The sequence below is a fragment of the Callorhinchus milii genome, unplaced genomic scaffold (genome assembly GCF_018977255.1).
Source record: "Callorhinchus milii isolate IMCB2004 unplaced genomic scaffold, IMCB_Cmil_1.0 Scaffold27, whole genome shotgun sequence".
Lineage (NCBI taxonomy): Eukaryota > Metazoa > Chordata > Chondrichthyes > Chimaeriformes > Callorhinchidae > Callorhinchus > Callorhinchus milii.
In genome coordinates, this window is record NW_024704768.1 from 1,146,276 (window position 1) to 1,163,399 (window position 17,124).

The following is a 17,124-nucleotide window of genomic DNA, read 5'->3' on the forward strand; positions in this document are numbered from 1 at the left end:
AAGGGAATCCGCTCCGCGGTCACTTCCCCTCCAACTTCCACCCACCCCCACCCCTTCCCTCCCACACTCCGACTCCTACCCATCCTCCCCTACACACCTTCGTACCCGTTTCCCCACCCTCTGTCACCAAACTCATCCTGTCCCTGAAACCCACCACCTGCTCCCTTGACCCCATCCCCACTCCACTCCTTATCTCCCAGCTCCACCTCCTTGCCCCACCTCACAGACATCATTAACCTGTCCCTCTCCTCTGGCTCTGTTCCCATTCCCCTAAAAACTGCCACCATCACTCCCACACTGAAAAAACCCTCCCTTGATGCGTCGCAGCTATCAAGCTACCGGCCCATCTCCAACCTCCCCTTCCTGTCCAAGGTCCTCGAAAGAGTTGTCGCCTCCCAGCTGCGCTCTTTCCTCTCCACCCATTCACTATTCGAACCCCTTCAGTCGGGTTTCCGTGCTGCCCATAGCACAGAAACTGCCCTGGTCAAGGTCACCAATGACATCCTGACCATCTGTGACCAGGGCTCCCTCTGCCTCCTCGTCCTCCTCGACCTATCGGCAGCATTCGATACGGTCGACCACTCTATCCTCCTCCACCGCTTGTCCTCCCACCTCAACCTTCAAGGCCCTGTCCTTGAGTGGTTTAGGTCGTACCTCTCCCACCGTCTTCATTTTGTTTCCACAACGGCTTTTCCTCCACCCCCCGCACTGTCTCGTGCGGTGTCCCTCAGGGCTCTGTCCTCGGTCCCCTCCTCTTCACCCTCTATATGCTCCCCCTGTGGTGACATCATCCGCAGACATGGGGTTAACTTCCACATGTATGCGGATGACACCCAACTCTACCTTTCCTCCTCTACCCTCAACTCCACGACCACCGATGTCCTGACAGCTGCCTGTCCGACATCGAGTCCTGGACGAGAGACAACTTTCTTCAGCTCAACGTGCGCAAAACTGAGGCCCTCCTGATTGGCTCACGTCAGCGCCTCCGCACCTCAGGCGCTGACAGCATCAGCATCCAAGGCTGCACTCTCCACCTCTCAAAGCCAGTCAGGAACCTCGGGGTTCTGTTCGACCCTGAGCTGTCCTTTCTCCCCCATATCCGCGCCACAACTGGCACCGCCTTCCATCACCTCCGGAACATCGCCAGACTACGGCACTACCTCACCCCTCACGCTGCTGAAACTCTGGTCCACGCCTTTATCACCTCAAGGCTGGACTATGGGAACTCTCTCCTCGTCGGCCTTCCAGGCGCTCCCTCCACACTGCAGGTCATTCAGAACTCTGCAGCTCGTGTACTGTCCCGCACCACATCGCCCTCACCCTCGCCCTCGCCCTTGCTCGCCTCCAGTGCTCCCCATCCCCCAGAGGATCGAATGCAATATCCTCATCCTCACCTACAAGGCCATTCACGGCCTCGCTCCCTCCTACCTCTCCGACCTACTATCCCCCTACCTACCTGCCCGTACCCTCCGTTCCTCCGGCTCCGGTCTGCTCCACATCCCCCGCCCCAACCGCCCTACCATCGGTGGCCTTCAGCCTCTCAGCCCCGAGGCTCTGGAACTCCATCCCCCAGTGCCTTCGCCGCTTCCTCCCTCTCCTCCTTCAAGGCCGGTCTCAAGACCTTTCTCTTTGACCTTCAGCCTTCAGCTCCACTCTCGACTCTCTACCCCCTCTTCGCTCCCTCCCTTCCCTCCCCTCACCCTGACCATTTCCCTCCAATGCTCGGGTTCCGACCCAACTGTCCAGCGCTTTGGGATATCCTCCCGACGTGAAATGCGCTCTATAAATGCAATCCTCTTGTTGTTGTTGTTCAGCGTTTACCGTTCCATGGTTGGACTGACTTCGGCTTCTCTGCTCCAAATTTCCAATTCCTCCACCGCATACTTCTGAGCATCCAAGAATGTACAAACTGTATCTCACTAAATGACCTTTTATATATATATATATATATATATACAGTATAAAGAAATCAACAAAGCAAGTAGTTTGAACTGAAACAGAATTGTTTTTTTTTACTCTCCTTCGCAGAAAGCACTGATTTATTGCAAGGTAACACACCTGACACACACATATAACATCTCACACAAATACCTGCACACACCACACACACACACACACACACACAGCTTCAGGATTGGATAAACCTCAGATTGCTTGTAATGTGGTGCACTTAAGCGCTCCGAAATGCTGTGTAAATGCAAGTTGTTGTCGTCAAAGTCTACAGTCAAAGTTTGATGTTTGATCCACAAACTTTTTTAAAAAAAAGACTAGACAACTCTGAATATTGTTATAAGAGCTTTTTTTTATAATAGTGCAACAGCCTACGTTCCTGGCACATGTTACTGTGTCTAATAATTAAAACGTTATGGAACATGCTGGATCCTTTTACAAGTCTCTGCATTCGTGTCACAGTTGTTAAATGAAATGACAGGGTACAGTACATCAAGCATCTGAAAGGTGCGAGCACTAGCAGCTTTACATACATGGAAACCCGTATGCCAATAAATCCATACAATCGTCATTCACGTTTAGTATCAAGTATATTCCGTGTAGGAAGCAGCAATACAAGGCACGTTCTGCAGTCACGTTCACCTCCTGGCTTATGAACTAGACTTGGTTTCCCTTCTGTGCGTTTACGATTTCCAAATCGTGTACCATTATTATTTATTCATTGTGGAGATTTTTTTTTGCTACTCCAGAAAACGCTGGCTAATTAATCTCCCTATGATGATAACACACTGTAAAATATTCCTCTTCACCTGATCCTTTTTACATCTCAGGTCAGTTGCAAATGTACAGACAGCAACTGGCCTACTGGGCTCACCAGCAAAACCTTCACGTAAGACTTTAAAATGAACTCCCACACGAGCTATACTCCTGGTTCTAGTACAGCATCTTTGGTGCACACCCTGGAGAACACCAACAATTTGCTTTCCAGACTTAACAGGCACGAATACTTTTTCTTTACGTGTTTTAAGTGTATTTAACTCCTCGCTCCTCTGAACCTGGTCCAGTGATCACCTCTTGCTCGGAATCTAATGCCCCGTTTATTACAAATGACAAGTATCAGCGAAGCAATATTGGGTCCAGCAGCGGAGAGGATGTGGGATGTGATTTGTAGCTTGTCACATTGGTTTGGGAGTAAGCGTGTTTTCCTTTGTAAAAGTCCTGAATTGTGGACTCTTTTGCCCTTTAATGTTATGACACACTCTAGACATGATGCATAGCTCTGGAACTGTTTTCAAAACAAAAGGTTCCTTCAAATATTCTTGTGATAGTGAGAACTTGGGAGAGGAATGTGGAAAAACTTGAACTCACTGCCTTTATATAAGTGGGAACCTGGTTGATTTTTTGTCTAACCACTGCTATATCACGCATCCAACAGCCACCCAGGAATTGAACCTGGAGCTGTCCTGGTCTGCGTGACTCATGTATTTGACGGACCTTAGGAGCGTCTATCAAATGAGCTGTGGTAAAGGGAGAGAATTTGTACCAATAACATTCTGCACATCTTGATTCTAAATTCCTTTTTGGCATCTAAAAAAATAAAGTTTATCCCAGTGATTTCTGCCTCTGACAGAGGAACCAACTGCACTGAGAAATTCCTGAACATTTACCCTGTTGTCCTCTGTGCCGTTGTCTCTGGAGGCAGGAATGTACATCCATCCCAGGATAGTGAGATAGCACCTCTGAGCATCGCTGTGGCGACAGCTACATTATCGGTAGGGGCATAAGTCCAGTTTGTAACTGTTGATTCCAGTGATCACTGAAGCATCTTGTAACATAACCTTGGAATCTGGATTGTTAATGCAGATCCTACCAAATCCAGTGTAATGGGAGCAAATCTCCGCAAATGCAATCTTTGCACAAAATGTTCTTACCCTCGAGTTGTGCTGCGGAGCAGACTTGAGCAGGAGTGAAACCTAGAACCCTTCCTCTGAGAGAAACACTTAAAATGAACAACACCGATGGTGAGAGGAAACGGTGGACCGGACTGTGGTGTGTAAGCCTGAAATTCCTTGGGACAAGGTTCCACCTGGTCCCAGGAAGGACTAAGGTATTGCTGATTACAGAGGAAGACAGTCTGCAGGAATCCTTATCTCAGAGACTGAAACTGCTTTCATCGCGCCTCGATTGAATTCAGCGCCGAGACGCTTCCCTGCATGAAAGGTTCTATATAAATGCAAGTTGCTGTTTCCTTGTTGAAAAGGCAACTCGAGAGAACGTTCCATCTATCAGATGACAAATTTTTCCCCAAAGTAAGTACAGTACCATTACCAAGTGCATTATAAGTATGTGCCCAGATATTCCATTTCAGTCATGGAATACAGCCTCTAACTCATTGCCCAGGGAAAATCCTGACTGGGAGAGTACGGTTTCTGATCGGACAGAAGATAAAAAGCATCAAACATCTAGACCACTAAGTGGGCTTTAAAAATGCTACCTTCCTTGAATAGAAGAGTTCCCAAATGGGTTGTTTTCGAGCAACCAGAACCTTGATGCCTTCCTTCCTCCCCCACCCAAACCGTCTGATTTTCAGAATAAATGGCATCTACATGTTGTACATCTTGACTTAACAGTTGGTAGGAACCATTCGTAGGAATAGGAGTGGACCATTTCAGCCCATTGTATCTGCTCTGAAAGTTAAGTGTATGTCTACTCTTTAATTCCATTTTAAAGCCGTTTCCTACATATTCCTTAATATTATTATTAATTATTAATATTCTTGCTTACCAAGTATCTATCAATCCCTGTAGAATGCCTAAATTGACTTTGTCTTTGGCTTTCCGAGGCACTCTATATGCCACATTATCATGGCTCTTTGTTTAAAGGAATTCCACTCTGTCCACACATATCACATCACAGCACCACTTCCCTGGTTGAGTTACTAAAATATCCCCATGAGTGGGCACACAAAGGAATGTTCACCCTCAATGCTTTCCTTTCCCTTACAAATGCCGAAACAGGGACCACTGAGGAATGGAACTCAAACCGCTGAGGAATGGGTTTCAAAACTGGTGTTTTCAAGTCAACGTTCCCCTGATCTGGCTCCTGAAGGCTACACGGTACTGCTTTTAATTTAATCTCATGTAATTGTTCAGGCTATCTACTGAATGACATCTGGGGCAAATGGCCTTAAATCTAGACAGTTCCTGAGAAGAACCAGGACTAATTGGGCAAAGCAAGAAAACAAAAGTCCCCAAAATTTCATGATCTCAGCCTTTAGGTCCATTGTCTTAAAATTGAAGACGGCGCCCAATTTTGGACAATTCTTAAGTTTTGTTTCCATCTTAATTCGGAAAAGAAACCGGCTGCTAAACTTTCCTCAATTCCGCACAATCTGAAAGCAACAGACCTGAGGCTTAAATCAACGAAATATTTCAGACCTCTGATGGATAGCCCGGAGAAAAGAAGGCGTACAAGTGCCTTTTCTGTCCCAACAAATTTTCTGGTAGAGATTGAATTATCCCACCCTCAGGTAAGGATTGCCTGACGAAAAACCCCGACTCCCTCCATTAGCATTGCGGGTGCCGACCTGTTCATTGTCAGTCTACCTACGTACCGGAGATGTGCTATATATGAACAGTATTGCTCCCAGCTCTTGACACTCCTCTGACACTGGCTAAATGGTTCCCCATCTAAACTGGTGAGTGAAGCCTCGTAATTTGCATAGAGATGGTTAAGCAATACTATAATTCTAACTACAGATCAGCATGACACTAAATAGACTTATTTGTGCACTGGACGTCTGCTCAATTTAAGTATAACATTCCCGGTAAGTGCTTAAACATCCAGTAGGATAATATATAAAATATATGATCGAGATTGGAATGAAATGTGACAATAGCACTGTAAACTCCACTGAAGTTACACTAGCCTATAAATATTTCTGTTTTGTGGACTCTTTTTCATTCCTTACCTTCAACGGTGAACCTGAGGGAGGGGATACAAACTTTTGAGGGGAGCCTGAGGGAGAGAGAGAGGTCTCACACTTTGAATTTAACTACTTGAAAACTCTTAAGTTCCATTCAAGGAAAAAAATGAGCCCGCCCAAGAGATTCAAAGACATCTAAGTTGGTTCCAGTGCCGGGTAAATGAGTTTCTTTCTACAATACTGAGCTGGTCCTGTCTCCTTGAATGCATAAGTCAATTTAAAGCATTGATAATTAAACCGTAAAGTGCTCTGGTTCGGGTAGGGTAAGGATCTGGTAGGACGACACGTCCTTTGGTGCTGTACTGCGAAGGGGTAACGTCATCTGATGCTGAGCTGTGCAAATCCAATCAGTTTGGTTTCATCTGGAGTGAGCCCTTCACAGCCCGAGACCTGTGAGGAGGATGGAGGGGAGCGTGAGCTTTCTGAGTCTCTCTCGACAGGAAATAATAACTCATAGGAATAATAATCTTTTTTATGTACGTAAGCTTCATATCGTGTATCTTCAGCATGCTGAGCAGGGTTTATAGATTGGTTTGCCCCCACCCTCTGGAACTCCATCCCACAGTCCCTCTGCCTCGCCCCCACCCTTGCCTCCTTCAAGAGTTTCAAAAACTTTCTCTTCGACTGTGCCTTCGGTCAATTGTCTACCCCAACCCCCTAGTCCCCACCCCGCCCTCCACCCCTCCTGATCCCAACCACCAGCCCGGGTGCCGTTCCCTGACTGTCCAGCGCCTTTGGACGTCCTCCTGACGGTAAAGGTGCCATTCGAATGTAATTTGTTTTTGTTGATAGTTTGAGTGCAATTCCTAGGTGTTCAGTTGGCCTTCGTATAACGGGCGTTTGAATCTCTTTTAATAAATAATCCCTTTAAATGTGCTAATTGAAAAAAACTAACCTTCCTCTTATCCTTTAGTGACTATTAATGCGCTCCTATAACTAAATCAGTCAGTTCTCTTACAACTGAAGTGCTCAGAGACGCTGCCCCACGTGAAGGGCGCTATATAAATGCAAGTTGTTGTTGACTCACCGATCAGTACAAATGGTCCTTCTCTATTTACCCTATCAAAACTTTTCCAAAGTTTAAAAACCTCTATTAAGTTCCTTCCACCTCACCTAACCATCTTTGCTCCAGGCACAAAAGACCCATCTTCTGAAAACTCAGTTAATCTCTCGTCCCTGTCAATGGTGAGCGGGGATATTCAAAATAATAATAATAATAATAATCCTTGCATTTGATGTATCGCCTTATCACATCATCAAACGTTTCAAAGCGCTTCACAGAATATACTGTAAAGTGAATTGACTGTATATGTTTGTGGGCAAAACACAGCAGCCGATTGTGCACAAACAGTCATGGATTGACTGATCAGATTATTATTTATTATTATTACTACTTACTGCGAGGTAAACAAATGTTTGGATTAAGGAAACTTGCCTAAGGTTCATCCTACCCGGGATTCGAACTCGGGTCCTCTCGCTTGTGAGGAGAGCGGTCTAATCACTACGCTAGAGGACTCCACAAGTATTACAGGTTTCTGTCCAATCTCCTTACCAGTCTGAACGTTAGGCTCCTGTTGGAATGGGGGTCATCAATAAGCCTCTGCAGATTGTTAGCTACTAAAAATACAACACGGGGGGAAAAAAACAGTTAGGTTAACAGAGATTTGCTCAGACAACAATTCTGTCAAGTTAGTGAATCTCGAGGGGCGTAGAAGGAGTGGAGTCCTTCATTAAGGGATAATCTTCCACTTGATAGAGCTGTATCACACCAAAATAGCTCGAGAAACTACTGAGTTGCTTTGAAATGTTATCCATGGCAACTAATCTGCACTAACAATGTCCCACGAACAGCAGTGAGGTGAAGCAAAGGAAAATGAATGGCCAATTAATTGGGAGAGGGTCGATTTGACACACGTGAAATCCAATCACTAAGCCAAGAGAAATAGAAAATTGGTCAGGAAAATCCAACCAAATATATTTGCAAACAGAATGCAACTATGCAATGGAGTGCTTAGAGCGTTCGCCCGGTAAGCGAGAGGACCTGGGTTTGATTGCCGGCAGGGCAAAACTTTGGGCAAGTTTCCTGTGAAGCTGTGAAGCTCTTTGAGACGTCTTGAAGACGTGATAAGGCGCTCTATCAAATTCAAGGATTATTAACTACCTTTGCATTCAGTCACCAATAATTGGCCTTTCTTTAGAATCAATCTCTCTCTCTCGCTCTCAAGATTCTCTGTAAAGTGTTGTACGTCTATTAAGCCCATCCATCAAAGCATTACAGACAGATTCAATAAAACTTACCAACAATCATGTCAAACTCATCCACCAAACCCACAGAGACGAGCTCCTGTGAAACGCCAACAGCAGAGTCTGTGAGGGACCAAGGACTCTAATCAGTTACATCAGAGAACCTCCATTAAATAAGGACAAAATAGGTTCACCCCCCCCATCCCCCCCGAACTCTACACAAAATCTCATCCACTTACCATTTCCTGGAGTGAACTCAAATCGGATATCATTCAACTCCCTTCTTAAATTCCTGAGCAGAGAGCAAAATAGTAAATATCTCAAATGGCAATACAGGGACCGGATTAACCTCACAAACTCAAATAAAGGACAATGAGAGAGAGAGAGGGAGGGGGAGAGAGCGAGAGGGAGGGAGGGAGAGAGAGAGAGGGAGAGAGAGAGAGGGAGGGGGAGAGAGAGGGAGCACACAAGCTAAATCAACCTCCATTGATAAAGGATCGATTTTAATTGCAAAACCTGTATCTTGTAAATTTTGCACACAGCCGATTGCTAGAATACGGAAATGTTTTCCTATTTCAAACACGGGGTCGATAGTGATGGAATTTCGGGAACCTTACAGACCGAGCAGGAAGTCAGAGAGAGAGAGAGTCAAGAAAAGTTGTGACACAGAAATCGCAGAGTCTCGAACAGTGCAGAGTAGGGGAGGCTAGAGAAGAAGGGGTTAGAGTGGGGGAGGCCAGAGAAGAGGGGGTTAGAGTAGGAGGGGGTTAGAGTAGGGGAGGCCAGAGAAGAGGGGGTTAGAGTAGGAGGGGGTTAGAGTAGGGGAGGCTAGAGAAGAGGGGGTTAGAGTAGGGGAGGCCAGAGAAAAGGGGGTTAGAGTAGGAGGGGGTTAGAGTAGGGGAGGCCAGAGAAGATTAGAGTAGGGGAGGCCAGAGAAGAGGGGGTTAGAGTAGGAGGGGTTAGAGTAGGGGAGGCCAGAGAAGAGGGGGTTAGAGTAGGAGGGGGTTAGAGTAGGGGAGGCCAGAGAAGAGGGGGTTAGAGTAGGAGGGGGTTAGAGTAGGGGAGGCCAGAGAAGAAGGGGTTAGAGTAGGAGGGGGTTAGAGTAGGGGAGGCTAGAGGAGGGGGATTTTACAGTATTCGCTGCTTATCCCCCAGCCTTGCCACATCGTTCCCCATCTTCAGGTCGCGCCTGAAGACCTTCCTCTTCGACCAGTGCCTGTGGTCGCCTTCCTCCTTCTCTCCGGCTCAGCCTCGTGCTCCGCGACTGTCAGACGCTCTAGGACTTTACTCTGCGTGGCGGGGGGGGGGGGGGGGGGGCGCCGTGTACACGAAAATTGTTGTTGTTGTTATTGTTGCTTACCTCAACCGAAGCACAAGATGAACTGAATTGTCGCAGTTACTGAGATGTGACGGACTTCCTAATTGTTCCTATAAAATACAGAAAATATCAGAATAAAGTCTCCGGGACACACCCTGTGCTCTCCAGAGGAGAAGGTGCAGAGGAGACATAGTTATGGTCAAAGGTTTTACTGGACACAAAACTTGCTTTCACAGTGTAAAACGAGGGTGGCGAATTATCAGGTCCAGGAGTGACGTAAGGCAGGGTGGTCCAACTGGTGGCCCGTGGGCCACATCCGGCCCAGCCCGGTCCACAAACCCTTTCCAACTTCATTGAACGATGAGCGAATACAGGTGACACACATGCAAGCCCCGAGCCAATCAGGAGCTGGTCACCGGTGGGGCTCAGTCCCTGCCCGGCAGAGGGACTGGTCCATCAGGATAACATATTGGTGAGGTGAAGGTTTCTCAAATTTGCCATCTGCCCTCTCAGCAGCCAAAAGCTTGGACCACACCCGCCCCCCAACCACCCGCCCACACACACACACACACCCACCACCCACAACCCATCCCTGGTCTAAAGAACAAAGCACTCACTGCTTTCTGCGAGGCAGGAGGTTTGCGTTCATTGTAAGCGTCACCCGATTCCTCGTCGCTCCATTCCCAGCCTCCATCCTCCGTCTTGTAGAGATGACCACTAGAGCCCTGGACCCTCCGCACCTGTGTGTGAAAGGTCAGCTAGAAATCTCTCTCTCTCCCTCCCTCCTTCTCTCTCTCTCTCTCTCTCCCTCTCTCTTTCTCTCTCTCTCCCTCTCTCGAGTTATCTCTAGATTATTCCAACAATCTCTCTCTGGGGTTCCCAGGTGTAGGGCGGAGGCCGGGAATCCTCAGTTTGGTTTGGAGACTCTTAAGCAACAGTGATGGGTTTCCGCATGTGTCAGACACACGGCTGACCAACAAAAAATCTCTCTCTCTCGAGTCGTATCAAATGTTTTTATTCTCCACAATTGTCTTTCTCCTCCCGCGCCACCCACATGTAACCAACACGGCTTGGAGCATGTGTCATGGGAACAATGGGGCACGCTACACGTGAACGACTGTGACGTGTGGGAACAATAAGCAAATACAGAACTGAAATAGAACTGAAAAAAGAAATAAGAGGGGCAAAGAGATTGTCTGAGAAAAGGTTAGCGGGTAACATAAAAGGGAGCCTTAAGGTATTTTATACGCGTATGAAGAATAAAAGGTTAGTCAAAGGTCGGGTGGATCCAATTAGGGACCAAAGAGGAAATCTTCTTGTGGAGGCAGAGGGCACGGCTGACGTACTGAATGAGGACTTTGCATCTGTTTTCACAAAAGAAGAGAATACAGCCAATGCCACAGTATCGGAGGAGAGGGGAGAGAAATTGGATGGGATAAGAATAAACTGAGAGAAGGTACTAGAAAGGTTTTGGTGCTTAAGGTAGATAAATCACCCGGTCCGGATGGGATGCATCCCAGGTTACTGAGGGAAGTCAGGGTGCAAATAACGGAGGCTCTGGCCACAATCTTTCAATCCTACTTGGACACTGGGGTGGTGCCAGAGGACTAGAGGGTTGCAAATGTTATTCCCGTGTACAAGAAGGGTCAGAAGCATAAACCTGGGAACTACAGACCATTTTGGAAGGAAGATTGAGGAGAGGCAATATAAGCTGATGGTACAATCTTAAAGGGTGTGAAGGAACAGAGAGACCTGAGGATTCATATAAGTAAATCTTTGAAGGAGGCCGGACAGGTAGATAAAGCTGTTAAAAAAGCATATGAGTTACTAGGCTTTATAAATAGGGGCATAGAATACACAAGTCAGGAAGTTATGATAAACTTTTATAAAACAGTGGTTAGGCCTCAGCGAGAGACTGTGTTCAGTTCTGGGCCCCACACGTTAGGAAGGATGTCAAGGCCTTGGAGAGGCTGCAAAGGAGATTGACCAGAATGGTACCAGGAATGAGGGACTTATAATCCTTGCATTTGAAATAGCGCTTTTCACGTCTTCTCGACGTCTCAAAGCGCTTCACAGAATATGCTGTAAAGTGAATTGACTGTATATTTGTGGGCGAACGCGGCAGCCAATTGCGCACAGCAATGTCCCACAAACAGTCGTGGATTGAAAAGGACCAATTTATTATTGTTTTTGGTTTTGGAGGGATTATTATCAGGAGTGTGGAGTATGGAAACTTGCCCAAGGTTTCGCCCTCTGCCTGGAATTGAACTCAGGTCTCTCACTTGCAGCTCTGACCACTGATCTACAGGACTCCAGTTATCAGGAGAGGCTAGAGAAGCGAGGATTATTTTCCTTGGAGCAGAGAAGACTTAATAGAAGTTTTCAAAATTATGAGCGGATTCAATAGGATGAACAAAGAGAAACTATTCCCACTGGTGGGCGGTTCGGAAACCCGAGAACACCAATTTAATATAGTTGTTAAAAGAAACAGAGGGGAGGTGAGGAGAAATGTTTATCCAGCGAGTTGTTGGGATCTGGAACGCGTTGCCTGAAAGGCTAACGGAAGCCGATTCGATAACGACTTTTAAGAGAGAAGTAGATAATTGTTTGTGGGGGATAAGTTTGCAGAGCTATGGGGAGAGAGCGGGGGAGTGGGGTTGATCAGGGCTATGGGGAGAGAGCGGGGGAGTGGGGTTGATCAGGGCTATGGGGAGAGAGCGGGGGAGTGGGGTTGATCAGGGCTATGGGGAGAGAGCGGGGGAGTGGGGTTGATCAGGGCTATGGGGAGAGAGCGGGGGAGTGGGGTTGACTTGGAAGCTCTTTTCAAAGAGCCGACACAGACACGATGGGCCGAATGGCCTCCTTCTGTGCTGTGTAATTCTATGATTCTATGACTAAGGACAATCATAACAATAATGACAATAACAATCCAGCCTCTGTGGTAATTGAGCACAGGCCTCGTGCCCTCAGTGCCACCAAAGATGGCCGCGCTTTCAGCCACTGCGCCCCGAAACTCTGGAACACTCTCCCTCAATCCCTCCACCTTGCCCCTTCCCTCCCCATCTTCATCTCCGACCGTACCTATGGTCAACTCACCCCTCCCTCCCCCCGGGCTCATGCTCCACCATTGCCACGCGCTCTGGGACGCTGCGCAAATGCAAGTTGTTGTTGTTGATTGCTCTCTTGTCAGGGTCACACACTCAGGGTGAGCGGTGGCTCAGATAATGAGTAGCTGAGTGTGTCTGCAGTTAAGGAGCAGCGAAGGAAGGAGGCGTAAATGTCATTGTGTTGCTACGGAACAGGGTGGGTGTTTTCTGCTTCTGTTTCTAATTTGAAAGAGCTGTTCACAAAACAGTTGAAATTTCACCGCGGGGTCAGGTTCAATGGGAATGAACGTCACTCTGTCTTGTGACCCACACGTAACCAGCCCTCCCTCCCCGCCCCACAACTAAGCTAATCGCTGTCAAAGGTTCCCCCGCTCTGCAAAGGTTCTCCAAAGCGTTTAGCAAGCACTAACCTTTTTGTTTGACTCATTGTCAGCCTTTGGCACCGTCCCACTCGCCTGCACTGTGTTCTCGGACTGTAGAGAGATGGAGAGCTGAGTTAGTGACAGAGTGTACACATTACAGATAGGTCACGTGGTGTTTGTGTGTGGTGTGTGTGTGTGTGTGTGTTGGGTGCGTGTGTGGGTGTGTGGCATGGGTGCGTGTGGGTGTCCAACTGTATAGGAAACTGTATAGGAACTGTATAGGAAAGAGGAACACGTTCAACGTTAAAAAGGAAGTAAAATTAGTTTTGAGAAAGACCCCCTCACCCCCTCCCCACCAACGCACACACATGCAACAATCTGGATCCAATGTCCAAAGCTGTGTTTCCTCACCAATACACAGTCACTCCACTTTACAGTACTTTACAGCTGTGAAGCGCTTTGAGACGACTGAACGACTGACCCAATCTATCTCCACGGTAACATTTAAACTGTGTCTTTTGTTCCATTTCCGATAGTTATCCAATTCCCTCTCAAATATTGTTGTGGTCTTAGCTTCAAATAAGTACGTGTATGTGTGGGCAAAGCGTTCCACATTCTAGTACACTGCCGCTATTTGCAATTAGGTCACGTTCTTCCAAAGAGAGGACAAATTTCTGCTGATCAGAGACTGAGCACCGCACCCAATAGCATAACTAATCTCAGACCACTCTGATTACCTTAGCGTTCCTTTGTCCTCCACTTAATAACTGGCCAAACACTTTCTCCATCAGGTACTCCTTGTTCTGAAACGAGACAAGTACAAGGTCAAATCGGATACGAATCTGGGTCTTGATCTAATCAGCGACCTGTGAGCAGAGTATGTACGTCTCGTTCCCTTTGACAGCTCACACGTACAGAATCACAGTAATAATAATAATCCTTGCATTCGATGTAGCTCCTTATCACGTCTTCGAGACGTCTCAAAGCACTTTCACGGAATATACTGTAATGTGAATTGACTATATGGGGGTGGGTGAAACTTAGCAGCCAATTGCGCACAGCAGCGTCTCACACACAGTCGTGGAATGAGTGACCAATTTTTTTTTGAAGGATTCCACGAGAGACAACAACAACAACAACAACAACAAGATTCCATTTATTGAGCGCCTTTCACGTCGGGAGGACGTCCCAAGGCGCTGTACAGTTGGGTCAGGACCCGAGCATTGGGGGGAAATGGTCAGGGTGAGGGGAGGGAAGGGAGGGAGCGAGGAGGGGGGAAATGGTCAGGGTGAGGGGAGGGAAGGGAGGGAGCGAGGAGGGGGAAATGGTCAGGGTGAGGGGAGGGAAGGGAGGGAGCAAGGAGGGGGTAGAGAGTCGAGAGGGGAGCTGAAGGCTGAAGGTCAAAGAGAAAGGTCTTGAGACCGGCCTTGAAGGAGGAAAGGGAGGAAGCGGCGAAGGCACTGGGGGATAGAGTTCCAGAGTCTCGGGGCTGAGAGGCTGAAGGCCACCGATGGTAGGGCGGTTGGGGCGGGGGATGTGGAGCAGACCGGAGCCAGAGGAACGGAGGGTACGGGCAGGTAGGTAGGTAGAGGAGACACCAGGATTACAAAGGTCTCTTTAGGTCATTTGGCCTCATCTTGGAAGACTACCAATGGCGTGGAGGCCTGGAGCTCAGCGGTTAGAGCCCTCGTCTCACAAGCGAGAGGACCCGGGTTCGATTCCCGGAACAGGGCGAAACCTCAGGCAAGTTTCCACACTCCACACACATATCCTGTTTGTAAGTCAATTGGTGGATCGCTTTGCGGGGGTAATAATCCCTTATGAAAAACAAATTGGTCACTCTTGACTGTTTGTGGGACACAACAAATTGGTCACTCTGACCGTTTGTGGTCACTCTGACTGTTTGTGGGACGCTGCTGTGCCCAATTGGCTGCCGCGTTGCGCCCACAAAATACACAGTCACTACACTTGGCAATATATTCTGTGAAGCACAGTCAACAAAATGATAAGACGCTATATCAAAAGCAAAGATTATTATTATTATTGCACATTAACCTAATGTCTTCCCACTACAGGAACCAGCTGGTCTCAGTGACCCTTCCTGGTAACCTACTCCTGCTGTCGACTCCCACTCTGTAAAGGAGTGTAACTTACTGTCGGAAACAGTCCGTGAGTCAAAGCTGCTCTGAACAGAAATACCTGAAAATTGTGTGACCAGTGTTAGGATAGACTCTCGCCCTTTAATCTGTGTCCCCGGGCGTCTGGTGTGCGCTGAGTGCTTTCTCCCTTACCTTTGATTTCTGGAAGAATTTATGTTTCAGAAGCTCTGCTGCTGACGGCCTGGCAATTAAACAAAAAGCGATGAGACAGGTCAGTCCCCGGCCTATGGCCCTAAACATGGATTAGCATCATAGATTGTTTCAGCACAGAAGGAGGCCATTCACCCCATCGTGCCCACCCCACAGCAGCATCCCACAAACAGTCATGCAGTGAGTGACCAATTTGTTTTCCAGCGCCTTGGGACGTCCTCCCGACGTGAAAGGCGCTCTATAAATGGAATCTTGTTGTTGTTGTTGCTTGTGCTGTCTCTCTGTCAGAGAACAAACCCCTTCGATAATTTTTCCATTCAGACACCTGTCTAATTCCCTTTTAAACATTACAAACAGAGCTGGGTTTCCACGGATGATGTGCAATGGGTCTGACCTGCAGACGGGACTCAGAACCTTGGGACATCCTCCCGACCCGAAAGGCGCTACACACATGTAATTTTGTTGTTGTTGTTCTGTTTGAGTTACTCATCTGAAATATTGAGCTGCAATTGGTCATCAAATCCCTTCACACTCTGGCACCTCCCTCCCTCTCTCCCTCTCCGACCTGTTTACTCCCCAACCCACTACCCCCTGCGTGAGGGGCGTTGTGTAAATGTAAGTAGTTTTTGGTTCAACGGTAACTGACAAAACAGCAACTGCTCTTTCCTGGGAATGTGTGATCGTCAAAACCTGAAACAATGTCATTTTATTGGATACTTTTTCGCCCCCAAACCACCCCAACCCACCCCAACCACCCCAAACCACCCCACCCACCCCAACCCACCCCAAACCAGCCCACCCCCACCCCAACCACCCCACCCCCACCCCACCCCAAACCACCCCAAACCACCCCACCCCCACCCCAAACCACCCCAAACCACCCCACCCCACCCCAAACCACCCCACCCCCACCCCAAACCACCCCATCCACCCACCCCACCCCACCCCCCACCCCACCCAAACCACCCCACCCCACCCCACCCACCCCACCCCAACCCCAAACCACCCCACCCCACCCCAACCCCACCCCAACCACCCCACCCCCACCCCACCCCAAACCACCCCCACCCCAAACCACCCCACCCCAAACCACCCCACCCCACCCCCACCCCAAACCAGCCCACCCCCACCCCAAACCACCCCACCCCCACCCCAAACCACCCACCCCCACCCCAAACCACCACAACCCCAAACCACTCCACCCCCACCCCAAACCACCCCACCCCCACCCCAAACCACCCCAACCCACCCCACCCCCAACCCAAACCACCCAACCCCAAACCACTCCAGCCCCACCCCAAACCACTCCACCCCCACCCCATGCCTGGTTGCCTGTGGCCTCCTCACTCACCTCTTCGCAGGATCTTTCTGCAAGCACTGGGCTATGAGTTTGCGAAAGGACTTTCCGTATTTCTTCACCATTTCCTTGTCCTCGATCCCAGTCTCGAGGGTCGGAGGGTCATTCTGCAATGTCACCATCAGAACCTGGTGGAAAAATAAGGGAAGGAAAGCGCTCACTGACATGTGCACATCAGCAACACAGTGATTTCCCAATATGCGAATGTGTAACCCCAAACATCAGTCAAATCCACCTCCAACAATTCCATTCCACTTGGTGTCTCTGACTCACTCAATAACCTTCTTGTTTCTGAGTGGGAAGGTCGTGGGTTTAAGCTCCACGTCACTTCTAGAGCTCCCGGTCTAGGCTTAAACAGCACAAAAGTCTGTTTGTGGGACTCTGCTGTGCGCAATTGGCTGACGCTTTTCGCCCACAAAATATAGTCAATCCACTTTGCAATATATTCCGTGAGGCATTTTGAAACATCTCATTGACGTGCTAAGGCGTTCT

At 48.3% G+C, this 17,124-nt stretch overlaps 1 protein-coding gene across 2 annotated transcripts in view; it reads right to left on the minus strand.

The window, feature by feature from the left end:
* Positions 1-2,282: 2,282 nt before the first annotated feature.
* The window catches only part of LOC103190307 (STE20/SPS1-related proline-alanine-rich protein kinase), a 28,507-nt gene continuing 13,665 nt past the window's right edge, over positions 2,283-17,124 (minus strand). Inside the window, exons 8-17 of one of the 2 annotated variants that reach the window (XM_042344374.1) lie at positions 16,627-16,760; positions 15,258-15,306; positions 13,704-13,769; positions 13,015-13,077; positions 10,115-10,237; positions 9,540-9,607; positions 8,419-8,471; positions 8,234-8,302; positions 7,488-7,549; positions 2,283-6,325 (exon numbers count right to left, since the gene is read on the minus strand). In XM_042344374.1, coding sequence (XP_042200308.1) covers positions 6,254-6,325; positions 7,488-7,549; positions 8,234-8,302; positions 8,419-8,471; positions 9,540-9,607; positions 10,115-10,237; positions 13,015-13,077; positions 13,704-13,769; positions 15,258-15,306; positions 16,627-16,760 — 759 coding nt within the window. In that variant the 3' untranslated portion in view covers positions 2,283-6,253. Of the gene's footprint in view, positions 6,326-7,487; positions 7,553-8,233; positions 8,303-8,418; positions 8,472-9,539; positions 9,608-10,114; positions 10,238-13,014; positions 13,078-13,703; positions 13,770-15,257; positions 15,307-16,626; positions 16,761-17,124 lie in introns of both variants that reach the window. The other variant, XM_042344373.1, reaches the window with a different exon arrangement.